The sequence below is a fragment of the Bombina bombina genome, chromosome 2 (assembly GCF_027579735.1).
Source record: "Bombina bombina isolate aBomBom1 chromosome 2, aBomBom1.pri, whole genome shotgun sequence".
Classification (NCBI taxonomy): Eukaryota; Metazoa; Chordata; class Amphibia; order Anura; family Bombinatoridae; genus Bombina; species Bombina bombina.
Window position 1 is genome coordinate 554,440,221 of NC_069500.1, and position 22,193 is coordinate 554,462,413.

At 37.2% G+C, this 22,193-nt stretch overlaps 1 protein-coding gene and 1 non-coding gene across 2 annotated transcripts in view; one reads left to right on the forward strand and one right to left on the reverse strand.

The window, feature by feature from the left end:
• The window catches only part of SLC35D2 (solute carrier family 35 member D2), a 126,618-nt gene that overhangs the window by 23,667 nt on the left and 80,758 nt on the right, over positions 1 to 22,193 (forward strand). Inside the window, exons 4-6 of the mRNA XM_053702416.1 lie at positions 2,146 to 2,213; positions 5,789 to 5,860; positions 18,126 to 18,194. Of these exons, the coding sequence (XP_053558391.1) occupies positions 2,146 to 2,213; positions 5,789 to 5,860; positions 18,126 to 18,194 (209 nt within the window). The remainder of the gene's footprint in view (positions 1 to 2,145; positions 2,214 to 5,788; positions 5,861 to 18,125; positions 18,195 to 22,193) is intronic.
• On the reverse strand, positions 3,209 to 3,315 carry LOC128650658 (U6 spliceosomal RNA). The gene has a single exon (XR_008400928.1). It is a non-coding gene; the product is annotated as a U6 spliceosomal RNA (small nuclear RNA).

A 22,193-nucleotide genomic window follows, 5' to 3' on the forward strand; every position in this document is an offset into this window, starting at 1 on the left:
CTATGCAAATTATAGGTACCATTTTCCATCCATTCCTGACCATCCTTCTCTTATTCCTGTGCCTGATGTTTCCCACTGATTACGCAACCTCAGAGCCATGCTTCGCAGCCTTCATCACCAACTCACCACAGTCCAACAGCAACAAAAGATTCAGGCAGATCGCAAGTGTAAACCTCTTCCTATATACAAAATAGGTGACAAGGTTTGGTTGGCTACCAGACATCTTTGTTTGACCTGTCCTACCAAGAAATTTGGACCTTGTTTTATTGGTCCTTTTTCCATTGACAAGATAATCAATGATGTCGCTGTCAATTTGAAACTTCCCGACTCTTATAGAATACATCCGGTGTTTCATGTGTCTCTGGTGAAACCCTTTTCTGCTAATCCTTTCCCAGGTCGGGTGGCAGCTCCTCCTCCTCCTATTCTGGTAAACAACGATGATGAGTATGAAGTCCAAGACATCCTAGACTCTCATAGGAGACAAGGTCGTCTAGAATATCTTGGCCACTGGAAAGGATATTGTCACGAGGAGCGATCCTGGGAACCCATGGGCAATCTCCATGCTGCAGCCAAGGTGCATGCCTTCCATTGGATACATCCCGACAGACCTTCCCAGGTTCACGTCCGGAGGCCGCTCCTTGGTGGGGGGCTCTGTCATGGAACCAGGGGTACCAGGAATGCCTCTTTACCTGTTCACAGGTGGGTAAGGCGGAGGGCGCTGTTGCAGGTTTCTCCTCGGCAGTGATTGTGCCTAGTGTTTTGTCTGCGCCTGTTTGTTCACGCTCATGTGCACGCGGGTACGCTTTGGGGTGCGCATGTGCGCGGTTGGCGTCATGGGTGATTTCCATCTGCTAGGGGAATCTTTGTGACACGCCTCTCTCTGCCTTCTCATTGGGTACTAGGTATCTGATGCTATACCTAGAACCCAATGTGGGATACGGGGGGCATTCCTGGGCCCTGTTAGGTTTAAATTCCGGTCTGAGCCCTGGATTTTTGCTGAGTTATTTTGCCAATTTATCTGCATAACTAAGCATTGTATTTTCTCTCTTCTTATTCCCTTCCTTTGATCTTGGATTTCCTGGTTTTGACCCCTGGCCTGACTTCCGCTTACGATACTTGCTGCCTGGACTGACTTATATTACCCTGACTATGGAGGGATAGCAAATGAGAGGGGGGAGAGAGAGAATGGAGAGGGGGGGGGGGGGGAGAAAGAGCAAAAGAGAGGGGGAGAGAGAGCAAAAGGGGTGGTGAAAGAATACACCTGGATGGATTCTTTTACCACCCTGCTTTTTTCGGAATCCACCTGGATGAAGCGTAATCTGCATTCAGGTGGATTCTTTCACCACCCTGCCATTTTCAGAATCCCCCTGGATGCAGCGTAAGCTGCATCCAGGTGGATTCCGAAAAGGGCAGGGTGGTTCCGTCACCACATTAGACTGCCCTTCCGAAAATGGCAGGGTGGTTCGGTGTTTCCGTCATCACAATAGACTGCCATCTGGGCAGGCTTTCCCACTAGTTTCTTTATAAATGTATTGTATTTTTAAACATAATGATTAAAAAACTATTAATATGTCATTATATTTCAGTTAAACATATAAACATATCTTTACAAATTGCAATGCTATGTTAATTATTTTTGCTATGATTTTTAGTTGAACAGATACTTAAAGGGACATTATACACTAATTTTTTGTTTGCATAAATGTTTTGCAGATGATCTATTTACATAGCCCATTAAGTTTTTTTTTGTTTTTTTTTAAATGTATAGTTTTGCTTATTTTTAAATAACATTGCTCTGATTTTCAGACTCCTAACGAAGCCCCAAAGTTTTAAGAGAATACCGTCAGATACCTACTCCAGCTTGCTCCTGTTTGTTTAAAGGGTCTTTTCATATGCAAAAGAAAGGGGAGGGGGGAGTATCTTATTTCCCACTTGCAGTGGGCTTTCCAGCTACCTTTTCAACAGAGCTAAACTGAGAGCTTCTAAGTAAGTTTTTAAACAGTTTAATACTGGATTTTTATATCAGTATCTGTGCATCTTATTTTTTATAGTAGTGTATTACATGCAATTATATGAAAATTTGTGTATACTGTCCCTTTAACAATATGACAAATATTGATTTACCAAAATCTTTTTATTTTGCAGATATTTCCATTGCCCCTGCTCTATATTGGTAATCATTTAACTGGACTATCAAGTACCCAGCTGCTAAGGTAAATAAAATTATGCTCTTGCAATGAAAATAAAATACCAACCTTACATAGTGATAGCAAGTTCTTGGGGAGACCAGTAATAAATAAATTTGGCAAAAGCCTAAGGTCAGCCTAAGATAGGAATGGTAGTAAGGAATCCAGCATGATAAATAGGAGGAGGCTTGGTTCTGACACAAACAAAACATTGGCAATTTTCAGTAAATCTTTATAAAATGGATAGTATAGCATAATCTACAATGTCCAGCAAGGGTAACACACATAATTGTTCCAGGACTTCTTTTTAAATTGGGTGGGAAAAAATAGTTTATTTGTTGTAAAAGACATTCTGTAAATGTAAAGAATGTTTGAGGCCATAGCTCCTCATAAGATATAACTCTAATATGAACTTTCAAAGGCGTCAGAGTAAGAATTATTTTATTAAAGGAAGTAGTGGCCTCATAATCATATGTAATAATGCATCAGCATCACTATTTGTGGGTGCTAGTATGTACATTATATAGAAATGGAAGCATTGAAGAATATTACCCAGTGTGTTTCCTGAAGTCATTTTTGTGACAGACCATAAATAGTTTAATGGTCTTGTAACCATTATTGGTTCTGCAGTTCCTTCTAGAATCGGCCTCGATTTTTATTTTCCAGATTTTAGTTAAAAGATCTTGATCATCTAGATTATAATTAACCTCTGCTTTAGAATGCCTATTTTAAGAGTAAGCCGCTGGGTGTAGAAGCTACTTATGATTCTAGAGATAACAAATGCTAGCTTTTAACGTTAGTTACATGTGTCCACTTTTATTTTGTGAGGGCCCAGGATAAAAAAAAAGTAGATCAAAGTAGATAAAAATATAAAAGTAGAGGGGAAGAGACTGCTTTGTAATGCTCATAAACACTAAATCTCCCTTGACTGAATTGTATTCCATCAAAATAATTTTCTAAAACCCCTTGTTAAAGATTTTAGGGACTTTTATTATTATTATTATTTTTTTATGTATTCTTTTTTAAATGTGGAACACTTCACAAACTTTGGTATCACGCTTGTGCAGGCGCAGCGCTAATCTTCTCTGTATTGTTCCCATTTTAGTATATGTGCTGCTGAAGTAAGCGCAGGGACTTTATTTATTTAGAATGGTCCATTTGAATCCCTGAAAAGGATAGAAGGCAGACCACAGTGTACATTTTGACAGTGCATTCCTCTAACTTTTACAGCTGAAGGGCTTGAATGTCAAAAATGCTCTTGATAGTCATGAGCAAACATTCAGGATTGATTTTTTTAACAAATGATGAATTCAAAAATTTCGCCCATGCCAAGTTATTAAAGCTTCTCTAGGGTGGTAGAGTAGACTAATGTTGTTTTAAGTTGACCACCAGGACCTTTTTCAACACAATCTGCAGTGTCTGCAATGATTACAAAAGCTCCCTCATGTGTATGGACCTGATTGCAGGCTTAGCAACTAATTATTAGGTCAGCAGATCTAAAGCTTTTTTCTTGAGAGGTTTCTTTTCTATATTATTAGCTGCTTCATATTTTATTAACACATTTGCAAGAGTATTTCATATATTTTACCTAGAGAAGGTTGACTAATCATGAATAATCTCCAATGAAACAATGCTTCCCATAATCTTATATTATCATAAAAACATATAAACAAGATACGCAAGGATACCAAGATGCCAAGCTATTATCTATAAGAGGCGCCAAATGGTGTAATTAGAGTGTAATATACAGTATCAATATGAGCAGTAATATGATATTCTCTAATCTTAATACATGGTAATACCCAATTTGTCCAGTACACCATATTGTGTATAATAATATCTATAAAGTGTACAGGGCAAAGGCAAGATAATAATATATATGGCAGATGTCACAATATATAAACAACCATTACCATATATGCATCATGAACATATGAATGAAACAAGGTCTAGATATTAGACAATATTAAGGACTACAGTCCAAAAAATATGTAGAGAGATCAGGAGTGGAGTCCTTAAGTGAAACTAAATCCAATGACAAGGGGATTCCACAACTTCAGGCAGGTCTAGAATACAAAAGATAGAGGGTGCCATATAGTGCAAATCAAACTGGTAAGCCAATGGTAGATAAAGGTGAAATAAATCCTACTCACGAGCCACGTGATGGTCAGCACAATTGTGCTATACAGGCAGGCCGGAACCAATAAGTCGTCCGGCAGACTCTAGGGCACACCTGGAACAGGGAATATCCTCGTCCCAACAGAGGGAGTCCAGAGATAATCACTGGGATCCGCAATGAGAGCCAGACGAAGGTTAGCCGTGATGACCAGTACTCAAATGTTGGCAAATAGCAAGCAGTATGTTGATATCCAGGGTAAAGAAGATGCAGCAGTGAGATGACAAGTGGTTAAAAGTTTAATAAAGAGGATTAAAACAACAGCAATGCGTTTCTCAGTGGCACAGCACTGTTTCCTCAGGCTATCTTTTGCCTGATAGCCTGAGGAAACAGTGCTGTGCCACTCAGAGACGCGTTGCTGTTGTTTGAATCTTCTTTTATTAAACTTGTAACCATTTGTCATCTCGCTGCTGCATCTTCTGTACCGTGGATATCAACATACTGCTTGCTATTTGCCAACATTTGAGTGCTGGTCATTACTGCTGACCTTCATCTGGCTCTCACTGCGCCTTCCAGTGATTATCTCTGGACTCACCTGGTGGGACGAGGATATTCCCTGCTCCAGGTGTGTCTTAGAGTCTGCCGGACGACTTATTGATTCCGGCCTGCCTGTATAGCACAATTGTGCTGACCATCACGTGAGTAGGATTTAGTTCAAAATTGGAGAAATCATGATGGGCTCTACTTAAAAGTATAGTCTAGTCAAAATTAAACTTTCATGATTCAGATAGAGCATGCAATTTTAAGCAACTTTCTAATTTACTCCTATTATCAATTTATCTTCATTCTCTTGGTATTTGTATTTGAAAAAGCAAGAATTTAAGCTTAGGAGCCGGCCCATTTTTGGTTCAGCACCTGGGTAGTGCTTGCTGATTGGTGTCTAACTGTAGCCACCAATCAGCAAGTGCTACCCATGTGCTGAACCAAAATGGGTTGGCTCCTAAGCTTACATTCTTGCTTTTTCAAATAAAGATACCAAAAGAATTAAGAAGAAGAATAAATCGTTGCTTAAAATTGCGTGCTCTGTCTAAATCATGAATGTTTAATTTTGACTATACTATCCCTTTTAACATAGCATCTTTTTTTAGAAGTTTTTCAGTTGCTAAGTTAGCCTTTCAAATTGATTAATCATGTTTCACAGTATATGATAAAACTTGGATAGTTCTCTGACTATAATGAATCTAAATCTTTGACTCTTCATTGATGATAACTTCTAGGCTATCATTTTTATTAAGATCAACATATTCGGTTTAAAAATATTTTTTATTATCAGGAAAATGACCACATACATTTTACAATTAACTTTTCAATATACATAATATATAGAAACAAAATGTAAAATATTAATTCTGATATATGTAATTTACAATATTTGAGTTAAAATATTTGAGTATTATGCTAATACAGTCTGTGTTGTTTCTTGCAGTTTGCCGATGTTTACAGTCCTCCGTAAATTTTCGATTCCATTAACTCTCATTTTTGAAATGATTATTCTCAGGTAATTATTCATTTTATTGTTAGCGTAAAATTATGAGATGTTATATGTATTCCAGTAAGCATAAATGAAAAAACATAATTTATGTAAGAACTTACCTGATAAATTAATTTCTTTCATATTGGCAAGAGTCCATGAGCTAGTGACGTATGGGATATACAATCCTACCGGGAGGGGCAAAGTTTCCCAAACCTCAAAATGCCTATAAATACACCCCTCACCACACCCACAATTCAGTTTAAGGAATAGCCAAGAAGTGGGGTGATAAAGAAAGGAGTAAAAAGCATCAACAAAAGGATTTGGAAATAATTGTGCTTTATACAAAAAAATCATAACCACCAAAAAAAAGGGTGAGCCTCATGGACTCTTGCCAATATGAAAGAAATTAATTTATCGGGTAAGTTCTTTCATAAATTATGTTTTCTTTCATGTAATTGGCAAGAGTCCATGAGCTAGTGACGTACGGTATAGCAATATCCAAGATGTGGAACTCCACGCAAGAGTCACTCGAGAGGGAGGGACAAAATAAAAACAGCCATATCACTGAAAAAAATTAATCCACAACCCAAATATTAGTTTATTCTCAAAAAAGAAAAACTTAAATCATAAGCAGAAGAATCAAACTGAAACTGCTGCCTGAAGAACTTTCCTACCAAAAAATCTGCATACCAAAACCTGTGAGGCCATGCTGGAGCCACCAGCAGCACAAATTATTGCTCCATGATGATTTTCGAGATCACACTTGGAAGAAGAACTAGAGGCGGGAAAATATAAGCAGGTTGATAACACCAAGGAAGTGTCAATGCATCCACTGCTTCCGCTTGAGGATCCCTGGACCTGGACAGGTACCTGGGAAATTTCTTGTTTAGATGAGATGCCATCAGATCTATTTCTGGAAGCCCCCACATCTAAACAATTTGAGAAAATACATCTGGGTGAAGAGACCATTCTCCCGGATGTAAAGTCTGATGACTGACATAATTTGCTTCCCAATTGTCTATACCTGGGATATGAACCACAGAAATTAGACAAGAGCTGGATAATCCAAGCCTATAATCTAGTTGCCATGGCAAGATTCGCCATAGATTGGATAACCGAGAAAGAACAAATCACTTCATTTATATGGGAATCCAAACTTGTCGCACCGTTCCATCTAAAATAAAGGCTCAGATGGGGACAGATGGTTACCCAATAACGTATGCAGAATTGGCTAATAAATTTGATCTCTCACCACGTGAATTCTATGCTTACCTCTAAATAAGACACTTTTTATATGAGTTGCTTCAAAAATATGGCACAGACTGGTCAATGTGTGAATTGCATAATAAAATATCTAGTTATATCTATTTGGATCATATGCAATTTCTCCCTTATATTTGTTACTAAACCAAAAATCGTCAAGTGTGCAGGTTGACGATATGGTGGCAAAATGGTAAAAAAAATCATGGGTGCCAACAGCTTGGAGGGAATCTCAGATAAAGATTAGCCTTATGACCTATCTTACACCGGAAACTCTATCAAAGTGGTATAAATCACCATTGTCCTGCTCCAGATGCAAGTCAACGCAAGCAGATTTGCTACATTGTTTTTGGCAATGCCCAAAAATTTTCCAGTTTTGGCAAAATTTTTTATTTTGGATCAATTCTGTCTTACATTTAGACTATCATTTCAAGCCAATTGAGATTTTCTTCCTGGTCAAATTTCAAGGGATTTCTAAAAACTTTAAACTTATAAATACTATTATACTAATTGGTCATAATCTTATTCTTAAAACATGGAAATCGTGGGCAGCACCTAAGATCTCTCACTTTAAAAAATGTTCTGATTACACAATATACGGTTGAACAATTAAACTTAGCGTATCCTTATGAGGACCATCTACCCTGTTTTTTTCAGTAAATGAGAAGTCTTTATTTTGTCTTTACCAAAATTACTTAAAAAAACTGATTAAACCTTTACTCAACTCTGTATTTGTACAAACAAATATATATGCTGGTCACTTCCCCCAATTTTGGTCAGAAGAGAGTGAGGCTGACCTTTGAAAAAGTTTTTTTCCCCCTCTTTGTTGTAATTTATGTTGTTAATGTTCTCCCCTGTTATGCTTATATACAAAAACCCAACATTAGGAATACATATGAGGTAGATGATGCTGCACTAACCGTGTGGCGTATCTCAAGTGTGGTACCGGAATATACATGTCAGGTCAATTGCACATATTAGGTCAACATTATGCAGGTTGACTTTACATTGTAAAATTGTGCTGTTGAAGAATATATGTTCCCTTGCCCTGTGTGGCAAAAAACTTGTATATGATTTTGGTATGTATTGTTGGTTATAAATCAAAAATAAAAAAAAAAGACAAGAGCTGGATTCCGCCCAAACAAGTATCCGGGATACTTCTTTCATAGCTTGAGGACTGTGAGTCCCACCCTGATGATTGACATATGCCACAGTTGTGATATTGTCTGTCTGAAAACAAATGAACGGTTCTCTCTTCAACAGAGGCCAAAACTGAAGAGCCCTGAGAATTGCACGCAGTTCCAAAATATTGATTGCAATCTTGCCTCTTGAGATTTCCAAACCCCTTGTGCTGTCAGAGATCCCCAAACAGCTCCCCAACCTGAAAGACTCACATCTGTTGTGATCACAGTCCAGGTTGGACAAACGAAAGAGGCCCCTAGAATTATACGATGGTGATCTAACCACCAAGTCAGAGAAAGTCAAACATTGGGATTTAAGGATATTAATTGTGATATGCTTGTATAATCCCTGCACCATTTGTTTAGCATACAAAGCTGGAGACGTCTCATATGAAAACGAGCAAAGGGGATTGCGTCCGATGCTGCAGTCATAAGACCTAAAACTTTCATGCACATAGCTACTGAAGGGAATGACTGAGACTGAAGGTTCCGACAGGCTGCAACCAATTTCAAACGTCTCTTGTCTGTTAGAGACAAAGTCATGGACACTGAATCTATCTGGAAACCTGAAAAGGTTACCCTTGTCTGAGGAATCAAAGAACTTTTTGGTAAATTGATCCTCCAACCATGTCTTTGAAGAAACAACACTAGTTGATTCGTGTGAGATTCTGCAGAACGTAAAGACTGAGCAAGTACCAAGATATCGTCCAAATAAGGAAACACCGCAATACCCCGCTCTCTGATTACAGAGAGTAGGGCACCGAGAACCTTTGAAAAGATTCTTGGAGCTATCATGAAGCCAAAAGGTAGAGCAACAAATTGGAAATGCTTGTATAGAAAAGAGAATATCAGGAACTGCTAGTGATCCGGATGAATCGGAATATGAAGATATGCATCCTGTAAGTTTATTGTGGACATATAATGCCCTTGCTGAACGAAATTCAGAATAGTCCTTATAGTCACCATTTTGAAAGTTGGTACTCTTACATATCGATTCAAAATCTTTAGATCCAGGACTGGTCTGAATGAATTTTCTTTCTTTGGGACAATGAATAGATTTGATTAAAACCCCAGACCCTGTTCCTGAAATGGAACTGGTATGCTTACCCCTGATAACTCCAGGTCTGAAACACACTTCAGGAAAGCCTGAGCCTTTACTGGGTTCAATGGAATGCGTGAGAGAAAAAATCTTCTCACAGGCGGTCTTACTCTGAATCCTATTCTATACCCACGAGAGACAATACTCTGAATCCAATGATTTTGAACTGAATTGATCCAAACATCTTTGAAAAAGTTTAATCTGCCCCCTACCAGCTAAGCTGGAATGAGGGCCGCATCTTTATGCGGACTTGGGGCTGGCTTTGATCTTTTAAATGGCTTGGATTTATTCCATTTTGAGGAAGGCTTCCAATTAGAAACAGATTCCTTTGGGGAAGGATTAGATTTCTGTTCCTTATTATGTCGAAAGGAACGAAAACAGCTAGAAGCTTTAGATTTGTCCTAAGGTTTTTTATCCTGAGGCAAAAAGACTCCCTTCCCCCCAGTGACAGTTGAAATTATTGAATCCAACTGCGAACCAAATAATGTATTACCTTGGAAGAAAGAGATAGCAATCTGGACTTAGAAGTCATATCAGCATTCCAAGATTTAAGCCACAAAGCTCTTCTAGCTAAAATAGCTAAAGACATATATCTAACATCAATTTTGATGATATCAAAAATGGCATCACAAATGAAATTATTAGCATGTTGATTTAATTTAACAATGCTAGACTAAGCATGATCCGATACTTGTTGCGCTAAAGTTTCCAAACAAAAAGTTGGAGCAGCTTTAACATCAGCCAAAGAAATTGCAGGCCTAAGAAGATGACCTGAATATAAATAAGCCTTCCTTAGATAAGATTCAAGTTTCCTATCTAAAGGATCTTTAAAATAAGTACTATCTTCCGTAGGAATAGTAGTACGTTTAGCAAGAGTAGAGAGAGCCCCATCAACTTTGGGGATCTTTTCCCAAAACTCCAATCTAACAGTTGGCAAAGGATACAATTTTTTAAACCTTGAAGAAGAAATAAAAGAAGTACCAGCCCAGGCCTATTCCATTCCTTAGAAATCATATCAGAAATAGCATCAGGAACTGGAAAACCTCTGGAATAACCACAGGAAGTTTATAAACAGAATTTAAACGTTTACTAGTTTTAATATCAAGAGGACTAGTTTCCTCCATATCTAAAGTAATCCACACTTCCTTTAATAAAGAACGAATATACTCCATTTTAAATAAATAAGAGGATTTGTCAGTGTCAATATCTGAGGCAGGATCTTCTGAATCAGATAGATCCTCATCAGAGAAAGATAAATCAGTATGTTGCCGGTCATTTGAAATTTCATCAACTCTATGAGAAGTTTTAAAATAACTTTTACATTTATTAGAAGGCGGAATGGCAGACAAAGCCTTCTGAATAGAATCAGAAATAAATTATTTTAAATTTACAGGTATATCTTGTGCATTAGATGTTTAGGGAACAGCAACAGGTAATGAACTACTACTGATGGATCCATTTTCTGCATAAAAAAGTTTATCGTGACAAATATTACAAACCACAGCTGGAGGTATAATCTACACAAGTTTACAACAAATGCACTTAGCTTTTGTAGAACTGTTATCATGCAGCAGAGATCCAACAGTGATTTCTGAGACAGGATCAGATTGAGACATCTTGCAAATGTAAGAGAAAAAAACAACATATAAAGCAAAATTATCAATTTCCTTATATGACAGTTTCAGGAATGGAAAAAATGCAAACAGAATAGCCCTCGGACATAGAAAAAAGGCCAGAGGCAAAAAGGAATGGGGTCTTAAATAATGAAAATATTTGGCGGCAAGTATGACGCACAACAAACGGAAAAATATTTTTTGCCGCCAAAAACGTCCGGAAATTAAACACTTGCGTCAAAGATGACACAACCTTGTGAAGGACTCGGCGTCAACTAAGACGCCGGAAATTACGAATTTGCATCAACGAACGTAACTTTGCGCCAAGAATGACGCAATAAATTTTGGCATTTTGCGCCCTCGCGAGCCTAATTCTGCCTGCAAATTTAAAGACAGTCAATTAAAAAAGAGACTATACCCCAGGTAAGAAATAATTTTTAATAAAAAGCATTTCCCAGATATGAAACTGACAGTCTGCAAAAAAGGAAATATACTGAAAACCTGAATCATGGCAAATATAAGTACAATACATATATTTAGAACTTTATATAAAGTGCCAAACCATAGCTGAGAGTGTCTTAAGTAATGAAAACATACTTACCAAAAGACACCCATCCACATATAGCAGATAGCCAAACCAGTACTGAAACGGTTATCAGTAGAGGTAATGGAATATGAGAGTATATCGTCGATCTAAAAAGGGAGGTAGGAGATGAATCTCTACGAACCGATAACAGAGAACCTATGAAATAGATCCCCGTGAGGAAAACCATTGCATTCAATAGGTGCTACTCCCTTTACATCCCTCTGATATTCACTGTACTCTGAGAGGAATCGGGCTTTAAAAATGCTGAGAAGCGCATGTCAACGTAGAAATCTTAGCACAAACTTACTTAACCACCTCCAGGCAAAGTTTGTAAAACTGAATTGTGGGTGTGGTGAGGGGTGTATTTATAGGCATTTTGAGGTTTGGGAAACTTTGCCCCTCCTGGTAGGATTGTATATCCCATATGTCACTAGCTCATGGACTCTTGCCAATTACATGAAAGAAAAATCTGTATTTACCAATGTAAATATTAGTCTAATAATGTCCATGTCGATTGCAGTAGCTAAAAACATTATTAATATTAACGGGACAGTCTACACCAGAACTTTTATTGTTTAAAAAGATACATAATCCCTTTATTACCCATTCCCTAATTTTGCATAACCAACACAGTTATAATAAAACACGTTTTACCTCTGTGATTACCTTGTATCTAAGCCTCTGCAAACTGTCCCCTTATTTCAGTTCTTTTGACAGACTTGCAGTTTAGTGAATCAGTGCTGTCTCCTAGGTAACTCCACGTGCGTGAGTACAATGTTATCTATATGACACACATAAACTAATGCCCTCAAGTGGTGAAAAACTGTCAAAATGCATTCAGATAGGAGGCGGCCTTTAAGGTCTAAGAAATTAGCATATAAGCCTACCTAGGTTTAGCTTTCAACTAAGAATACCAACGCCTAGATTTAGAGTTCTGCGGCCAAAGGGGTGCGTAGTTAACGCTGGCTTTTTTCTGCCCGCACCTTTTAAATACCGCTGGTATTGAGAGTTCACAGAATGGCTGCGTTAGGCTCCAAAAAAGGAGCGTAGAGCATATTTAACGCAACTTCAACTCTCGATACCAGCGGTGCTTACGGACGCGGACAGCTTCAAAAACGTGCTCGTGCACGATTCCCCCATAGAAAACAATGGGGCTGTTTGAGCTGAAAAAAAACCTAACACCTGCAAAAAAGCCGCGTTCAGCTCTTTAACGCAGCCCCATTGTTTGCTATGGGGAAACACTTCCTACGTCTGCACCTAACACTCTAACATGTACCCCAAGTCTAAACACCCCTAACCTTACACTTATTAACCCCTAATCTGCCGCCCCCGCTATCGCTGACACCTGCATATTTTTTTTAACCCCTAATCTGCCGCTCCGTAAACCGCCGCTAGTTACATTATCCCTATGTACCCCTAATCTGCTACCCCTAACACCGCCGACCCCTATATTATATTTATTAACCCCTAATCTGCCCCCCACAACGTCGCCTCCATCTGCCTACACTTATTAACCCCTAATCTGCCGAGCGGACCGCACCGCTATTATAATAAAGTTATTAACCCCTAATCCGCCTCACTAACCCTATAATAAATAGTATTAACCCCTAATCTGCCCTCCCTAACATCGCCGACACCTAACTTCAAACATTAACCCCTAATCTGCCGACTGGAGCTCACCGCTATTCTAATAAATGTATTAACCCCTAAAGCTAAGTCTAACCCTAACACTAACACCCCCCTAAGTTAAATATAATTTAAATCTAACGAAATTAATTAACTCTTAATAAATAAATTATTCCTATTTAAAGCTAAATACTTACCTGTAAAATAAATCCTAATATAGCTACAATATAAATTATAATTATATTGTAGCTATTTTAAGATTTATATTTATTTTACAGGCAACTTTGTATTTATTTTAACCAGGTACAATAGCTATTAAATAGTTAAGAACTATTTAATAGCTAAAATAGTTAAAATAATTACAAAATTACCTGTAAAATAAATCCTAACCTAAGTTACAATTAAACCTAACACTACACTATCAATTAATTTATTAAATAAAATACCTACAGTTACCTACAATTAAACCTAACACTACACTATCAATACATTAATTAAATACAATATCTACAAATTAATACAATGAAATAAACTAAAGTACAAAAAATAAAAAAGAACTAAGTAACAAAAAATAAAAAAATATTTACAAACATCAGAAAAATATTACAACAATTTTAAACTAATTACACCTACTCTAAATGCCCTACCCTATTCTAAATTACAAAAGTTCAAAGCTCTTTTACCTTACCAGCCCTGAACAGGGCTCTTTGCGGGGCATGCCCCAAAGAATTCAGCTCTTTTGCCTGTAAAAAAAACACATACAATACCCCCCCCAACATTACAACCCACCACCCACATACCCCTAATCTAACCCAAACCCCCCTTAAATAAACCTAACACTAAGCCCCTGAAGATCTTCCTACCTTATCTTCACCATACCAGGTTCACCGATCGATCCAGAAGAGCTCCTCCGATGTCTTGATCCAAGCCCAAGCGGGGGGCTGAAGATGTCCATGATCTGGCTGAAGTCTTCATCCAAGCGGGAGCTGAAGAGGTCCATGATCCGGCTGAAGTCTTCATCCAAGCGGGAGTTGAAGAGGTCCATGATCCGGCTGAAGTCTTCTATCAACGGCATCTTCAATCTTCTTTCTTCCAGAGCCATCATCTTCCAGCCGACGCGGAACATCCTCTTCTCCCGACGCCTACTCGCCGAATGACGGTTCCTTTAAATGACGTCATCCAAGATGGCGTCCGTCGAATTCCGATTGGCTGATAGGATTCTATCAGCCAATCTGAATTAAGGTAGGAAAATTCTGATTGGCTGATGGAATCAGCCAATCAGATTGAGCTCGCATTTTATTGGCTGATCGGAACATCCAATAGAATGCGAGCTCAATCTGATTGGCTAATGGGATCAGTCAATCGGATTGAACTTCAATCTGATTGGCTGATTCCATCAGCCAATCAGAATTTTCCTACCTTAATTCCCATTGGCTGATAGAATCCTATCAGCCAATCGGAATTCGACGGACGCCATCTTGGATGACGTAATTTAAAGGAACCGTCATTTGGCGAGTAGGCGTCGGGAGAAGAGGATGTTCCGCGTCGGCTGGAAGATGATGGCTCCGGAAGAAAGAAGATTGAAGATGCCGTTGGTAGAAGACTTCAGCCGGATCATGGACCTCTTCAACTCCCGCTTGGATGAAGACTTCAGCCGGATCATGGACATCTTCAGCCCCCCGCTTGGGCTTGGATCAAGACATCGGAGGAGCTCTTCTGGATCGAACGGTGAGCCTGGTATGGTGAAGATAAGGTAGGAAGATCTTCATGGGCTTAGTGTTAGGTTTATTTAAGGGGGGTTTGGGTTAGATTAGGGGTATGTGGGTGGTGGGTTGTAATGTTGGGGGGGTATTGTATGTGTTTTTTTTACATGCAAAAGAGCTGAATTCTTTGGGGCATGCCCCGCAAAGGGCCCTGTTCAGGGCTGGTAAGGTAAAAGAGCTTTGAACTTTTGTAATTTAGAATAGGGTAGGGCATTTTTTTTATTTTGGGTGGCTTTGTTATTTTATTAGGGGGCTTAGAGTAGGTGTAATTAGTTTAAAATTGTTGTAATATTTTTCTAATGTTTGTAAATATTTTTTTATTTTTTTGTAACTTAGTTCTTTTTTATTTTTTGTACTTTAGTTAGTTTATTTCATTGTATTTATTTGTAGGAATTGTATTTAATTAATTTATTGATAGTGTAGTGTTAGGTTTAATTGTAGATAATTGTAGGTATTGTATTTAATTAATTTATTGATAGTGTAGTGTTAGGTTTAATTGTAACTTAGGTTAGGATTTATTTTACAGGTAATTTTGTAATTATTTTAAGTATTTTAGCTATTAAATAGCTATTGTACCTGGTTAAAATAATTACAAAGTTGCCTGTAAAATAAATATTAATCCTAAAATAGCTATAATATAATTATAATTTATATTGTAGCTATATTATGGTTTATTTTACAGGTAAGTATTTAGCTTTAAATAGGAATAATTTATTTAATAAGAGTTAATTTATTTAGTTAGATTTAAATTACATTTAATTTAGGGGGGTGTTAGGGTTAGACTTAGCTTTAGGGGTTAATCCATTTATTACAGTAGCGGCGAGATTAGGTCGGCAGATTAGGGGTTAATAATTGAAGTTAGGTGTCGGCGATGTTAGGGAGGGCAGATTAGGGGTTAATACTATTTATTATAGGGTTATTGAGGCGGGAGTGAGGCGGATTAGGGGTTAATAACTTTATTATAGTAGCGATGAGATCCGCTCGGCAGATTAGGGGTTAATAAGTGTAGGCAGGTGGAGGCGACGTTGAGGGGGGCAGATTAGGGGTTAATAAATATAATATAGGGGTCGGCGGTGTTAGGGGCAGCAGATTAGGGGTACATAGCTATAATGTAGGTGGCGGCGCTTTGCGGTCGGCAGATTAGGGGTTAATTATTGTAGGTAGCTGGCGGCGACGTTGTGGGGGGCAGGTTAGGGGTTAATAAATATAATATAGGGGTCGGCGGTGTTAGGGGCAGCAGATTAGGGGTACATAAGTATAACGTAGGTGGCGGTCGGCAGATTAGGGGTTAATAAAATGTAATCGAGTGGCGGCGATGTGGGGGGACCTCGGTTTAGGGGTACATAGGTAGTTTATGGGTGTTAGTGTACTTTAGAGCACAGTAGTTAAGAGCTTTATAAACCGGAGTTAGCCCAGAAAGCTCTTAACTACTGACTTTTTTCTGCGGCTGGATTTTTGTCGTTAGATTTCTAACGCTCACTTCAGCCACGACTCTAAGTTAGAAAGATCCCATTGAAAAGATAGGATACGCAAATGACGTAAGGGGATCTGCGGTATGGAAAAGTCACGGCTGCAAAGTGAGCGTTAGACCCTTTCCTGACTGACTCCAAATACCGGCGGTAGCCTAAAGCCAGCGTTAGGAGCCTCTAACGCTGGTTTTGACGGCTACCGCCAAACTCTAAATCTAGGCCCAAGAAAACAAAGCAAAATTGGTGATAAAAGTAAATTGGAAAGTTGTTTAAAATTACATGCCCTATCTGAATCATGAAAGTTTATTTTGGACTAGACTGTCCCTTTAATGGAAATAGTTGTTACTATTAGTTACATTTTTAAATTTGCAATAGAATTTTTTTTTTTTAAATTAATAATAATTAAAAAAAATAATAAAAATATGGGGTCGTGACCCCTATGGAAACAATTAGATTTTTTCTACTTTATTATCTTGAAGCTATGTATGCTAAATTCACGAACAGCTTCTCATTCCTTTGTTATTCTAGGGAAGCCATGTATTCAAATGTGATGACATGAGTGAAATTTAGTTAGTTTCACATAATAAGAAAGGAACTAGAGAGACAGTTAGTGAATCTAGCCTATTGATGTACATAACATGTCATAGACTCTTTTTTTTTCCTACATAAAAGAAATCTGAGCAAGATCATGACCATGTTCAACTTCCTTCTACATTTTATATATATATTTTATTTCTTGGGGCAAAACAATCTATTTTTGAACAAGATTGTGTAGAGACTGAGGGAAAAATTATTTTATTTTTCATATCTAATCTTTTGGGGGTGTCAACTATGGATGAAACTTAATATATTTGTGAATATTTTAGGATTGAGGTTACATATTTTATGAAACTTGTTTTGTAACATTGTTAATTACAGCTGTCAAACTTTGTGTCAATTAACCAAGGGAGGACAGAAATGGTGATCTGAAACCTGAAATACTACATAGTCTGGCTCATCTTATAAAGTTATTTTTAATTCTAACTTACGTCACCTTTTTATATTTAGTATTGATTGAATTTACTATATAATACTTTTTTACTTTCGAGGACACACAAAACATTTCTTATGTGAAAGAGATGACCCTTTTTCCAATGTGGGCCCTCATGCCCTTCTACGTACCCGTTGAATACCATAGGAATTGTTTGCTAGGTGATTTTTAGGGTGGTCAGGGCTCTAAAAGTGACCATAGCAACCACATGTTATCCCTTTACTATTGAACTATATAAGACCCCATATCTGAAAGAGGGGTGTCCTACAAGATTTTATTTATTTTTCTTGAGCTAGGTAAGTTTGCACAGGGCTAGGGACATATATATATATATATATATATATATATATATATATATATATATATATTTAATGGTTAGATATGTTATAATTACCATATATGAAATAGAAAATTATACAAAAATTTAAAGAAAATGTTCCTTTATTATTTATTAATTATTTATTAAAAAATGTTAAGTCTGTTGAAAAAATTAAATCACTGTATGATTTGTGTGGATACATCACAGAAAAATCACTGAAATTCCTGCTTCGACTTAAGCACATTGAATGGACTCACCTTAGCAATTACAGGTTTGATTCCATGAGGTGCATAAGGGCACTGCAATCTCCAAGAAAGTAATACCTATATTTTTGCCATTACAGGACACGATATTCATGGTCGATTGTGGCTAGTGTGATTGCAATCATTCTTGGAGCACTGATAGCAGCCAGGTATAAGCATCATGTTTCACTCAGAAATTCAAAGATCCAGAGTGAATTACAGTTAAACTGTGTCTGTTTTTCTTTGGTCTCTATGATCAGAATTAAAAGAATACTGCTTCACAAATATTTTATCAATAGTGAATAGTTAAACATCAGTCTATCTTTAAATTGTATGCAATATTTTGATTTTGTGTTTTTAATAATATGTTTATGATAAAAGTTTTTATTTTAAATTGAATCCTTTAATCTATTCTGTAAATTCTTTTACCATAATTTTAGGTCTCAAGGATGTTTAAGGTCCTGGCCATGATGTATGAATCTGTGGCTCATAAAATCACAAATTTTAGTCCATCATGTGAACGAATATCAGAAACCGATTCACTATGGAACTTCCTCCTCCACATATACATGCATTGCTAAGGCACCCTCACTGCCATGGGACCTCTGTTTCTAACAGTCTCACTAGTGCATAGTTATTCAGTTTGTGACTTGTGTGAAGCTGGCTCAATAATCAAATATAAGAAAGTTCACAAGCAGATGATAAAACTTAGCTTTTATTACAATCTATTGCTTCCATAAAACCTTAGGGAAATCACAGCAATAAACTAGAAAGCATCATCATAGAGATGGCTTATGTGTGTTGTTGATAGATTTATTCATAGCTTAATCTCTATAGCACCATATCTTTCTCATTTTAAAGATCATATACATTTAAATTGGCTAAAAACAAATCAATAGATGATGACGTAATATTTTAAAGAGACAAGGTCACAAAGATATATGAAAAATATCCATGTACCTTTTTTATACAATTCTGGACCCATTCTGGAAACCTTTTACAGTATGATAAAAAAGGGCCTGATACGATTGTCACAAGATACCTCTTCCAAAATGAATAATTTCTCTAGATCTGAGACACAAACAATAAAAGATTTACAGAATAAATCAGTGAGGTTTTACGCCAGCTGACTAAAAATGAGAATTCTACTAGATTGCCAGGTAATTCTACCAAGGCTTATCAAAGAGAAATGTGGCAACTTGCAGATGATGGGTTGGAACATTGATTTATAGATAGATATTTTTTATTTTTTGTGCTTCTCTTTTAATCTAGGCCTATATATTGTACATTGTCAATTAAAAACATGAACCAATTACCATGTGAATTGTCCGAAAAGACTAATTTCTTATTTGTTATATTTTGGGGTATGACATAATAAAATATAAAGTTACACATATGCATTGCAATATAACTGCTTAAGAAAGTGAATAACATAATAGCTGGCCATCACAAGGCTTGTGAGCAAGAGTTGTGTAATGTTGCATGGATTTCCTTGCATTCTTACACTTAGTTTATCAATTTAATATGTAGTCAATGACAATTGGTAGGAATGCTCTGCAAATATATGATTTTTAGTGCCTAAGCGGGGTAATTATTGCATCACCCTTGCTTTTGTAATTATAGTTTGTGTTCTTACCCATCAGTAATGATTATGGTTTACTAGAGTGTAAGGGATACATCATTGGTGGTTATTGATAAATCTATCTCTTCACATTCAAAGAAGAACTCTAGGAAGGCTTGCTCTGTCATACACCATTGAGTTCTATGTGTACAACTTTGCCTAATCTCATCCTTCCTTTATTTATCTTACCAAATTGTTTCATGTTATGTGTAAAATATGTATTTATATGTTGTAAAGGGTAGACGAAAGGGACAAGCGCACCTGTGACTCACAACATTAATTTATTACTGATGAGTTATGCACACATAAAATCACACTTACTAGATGTAAGTTAAAACAAGTCTCCTTAAAAGCCTCCTTTTTAAAAATCCGGCAAACAGTTCTCGGCACTCTGATTCTTTGTAGCACAACTGAGTCTCTGTAATAACTACAGGCTGGGCCTTCGCATGATGTACTCAGAGCTCTTTCTTTCAACAGTCAGTTTACCCTGTTGAAAAAGTCTGACCGGTTACAGACGAAACGCGTCCAGGAGCAGGAGTGTCACGGTACAAGGCAAAAGTGGTTCCGGGATAGCAAGCCAATTTGGGGCAAGAAAGAGCTCTGAGTAGATCTGTTTGCAGGATTTTTAAAGAGGCTTTAAAGGAGGCTTGCTTTAACTTACATCTAGTAAGTGTGATTTTATGTGCATAACTCATCTGTAATAAATTGATGTTGGGAGTCGCAGGTGCGCTTGTCTCCTTTGTCTACCCTTTACAGCATTTGAACCCAGGAGACAGAGAATCTATCACAGTCTACGAGTGGAGCTGCACCGGGCTCACAATCTATATACAGTATAGTGCTGTGTGGCAAGACAAGACATGATACTTTAATCCAAGATTTCCTATGCATAAGTATGATTTGGCTTGTATAGCCGATGTGAGTACCATTAATTTAAATGTTAATATATAGCAAGGACAACCCAGGTTGTTCACCAAAAATGGGCCGGCATCTAAACTTACATTCTTGCTTTTCAAATAAACATACCAAGAGAATGAAGAAAATTTGATAATAGGAGTAAATTAGAAAGTTGCTTAAAAATGCATGCTCTATGTGAATCACGAAAGAAATTTTTTGAGTACAGTGTCCCTTTAAGCAAGATTTGTATTGTATTGTTATACCGCAAATAATCGTTCACTATTACTTTCATTAGAGCGCTGCTATTTTGGGAAAAGGTTTTATGTATTTATGTGTGTAGGAGTGGATTCACTGAAGAATTCTGGAATGCATTGTACTATATACCCACCAGTCATGAATATGGTTCATAAAGAGTGTAAAGAAATGTATTGGTTTTTTAATTACAAAGGGCCATATTAGAGCGCTAATTAAAGGGACACTGAACCCAAAAATTTTAAGCGTCTTTCTAATTTACTCCTATTATCAAATTTTCTTCTTTCTCTTGGTATCTTTATTTGAAAATCAAGAATGTAAGTTTAGATGCCGGCCCATTTTTGGTGAACAACCTGGGCTGTTCTTGCTGATTGGTGGATAAATTCACCCACCAATAAACAAGTGCTGTCCATAGTCTGAAACAAAAATAGCTTAGATACCTTCTTTTTCAAATAAAGATAGCAAGAGAACGAATAAAATTTGTTAATAGGAGTAAATGAGAAAGTTGCTTAAAATTTCATGCTGTATCTGAATCACGAAAGAAAAAATGTGGGTTCAGTGTTCCTTTAATGCTATAACAAAAGATATAAGGAGGGTGGTGCATATAAAACATACACCACACTCCTAGGGGGCGCTAACAATAAGCAGCAAACAGTAAGCAGATATATACAGATAATTAAGAGAATATACAATAAACCTAGCACACTTATATCAGATTATTAGAGATGATATGCTCACAAGTGGACCCAGATGATATTAGTATAATCAAATAACAAAAATGTCCACACAAAGAATAATCCAAAAGAAAGAAGGCAGCTCTCTGTCATAGGACGGTCATCCTGGTGTGGCGTGATCTATAAGAGAAAGAAGCACAGAGGCGCCAACATGGCCTAGTAACGTCACGGCAGTCAGATACAAAACATCAGCAGGATAGGAAATATACTCACAAGCGTAGCGCACCCAAATGGCACCATTTGGGTGCGCTACGCTTGTGAGTATATTTCCTATCCTGCTGATGTTTTGTATCTGACTGCCGTGACGTTACTAGGCCATGTTGGCGCCTCTGTGCTTCTTTCTCTTTCCTTTAATGCTAGTCAGTTTTAATTGCGCTAGAAATACGAGTTAAAAGTAAACTGTTTTTACTCTGGCGGTAACCTGACGTGCGCAAAAATCCAAAGTCAGAATATTGTGTGTAGGTTCACGTTTTCCCCCAAAGAAATGGAAAAAACAATGGAAAAAAAAAACTAACACCCCACTCTTGCGCAAGCCCGATCACATATTCTAATATGCGCAAACCTGACATAAAAATATGAATATTGCATAAATATGCTTTTTCATGTTTTCATCTACTTAACGGCAAAGGGCTCCAATGCACTTATATACACATTTTAACACATAAATT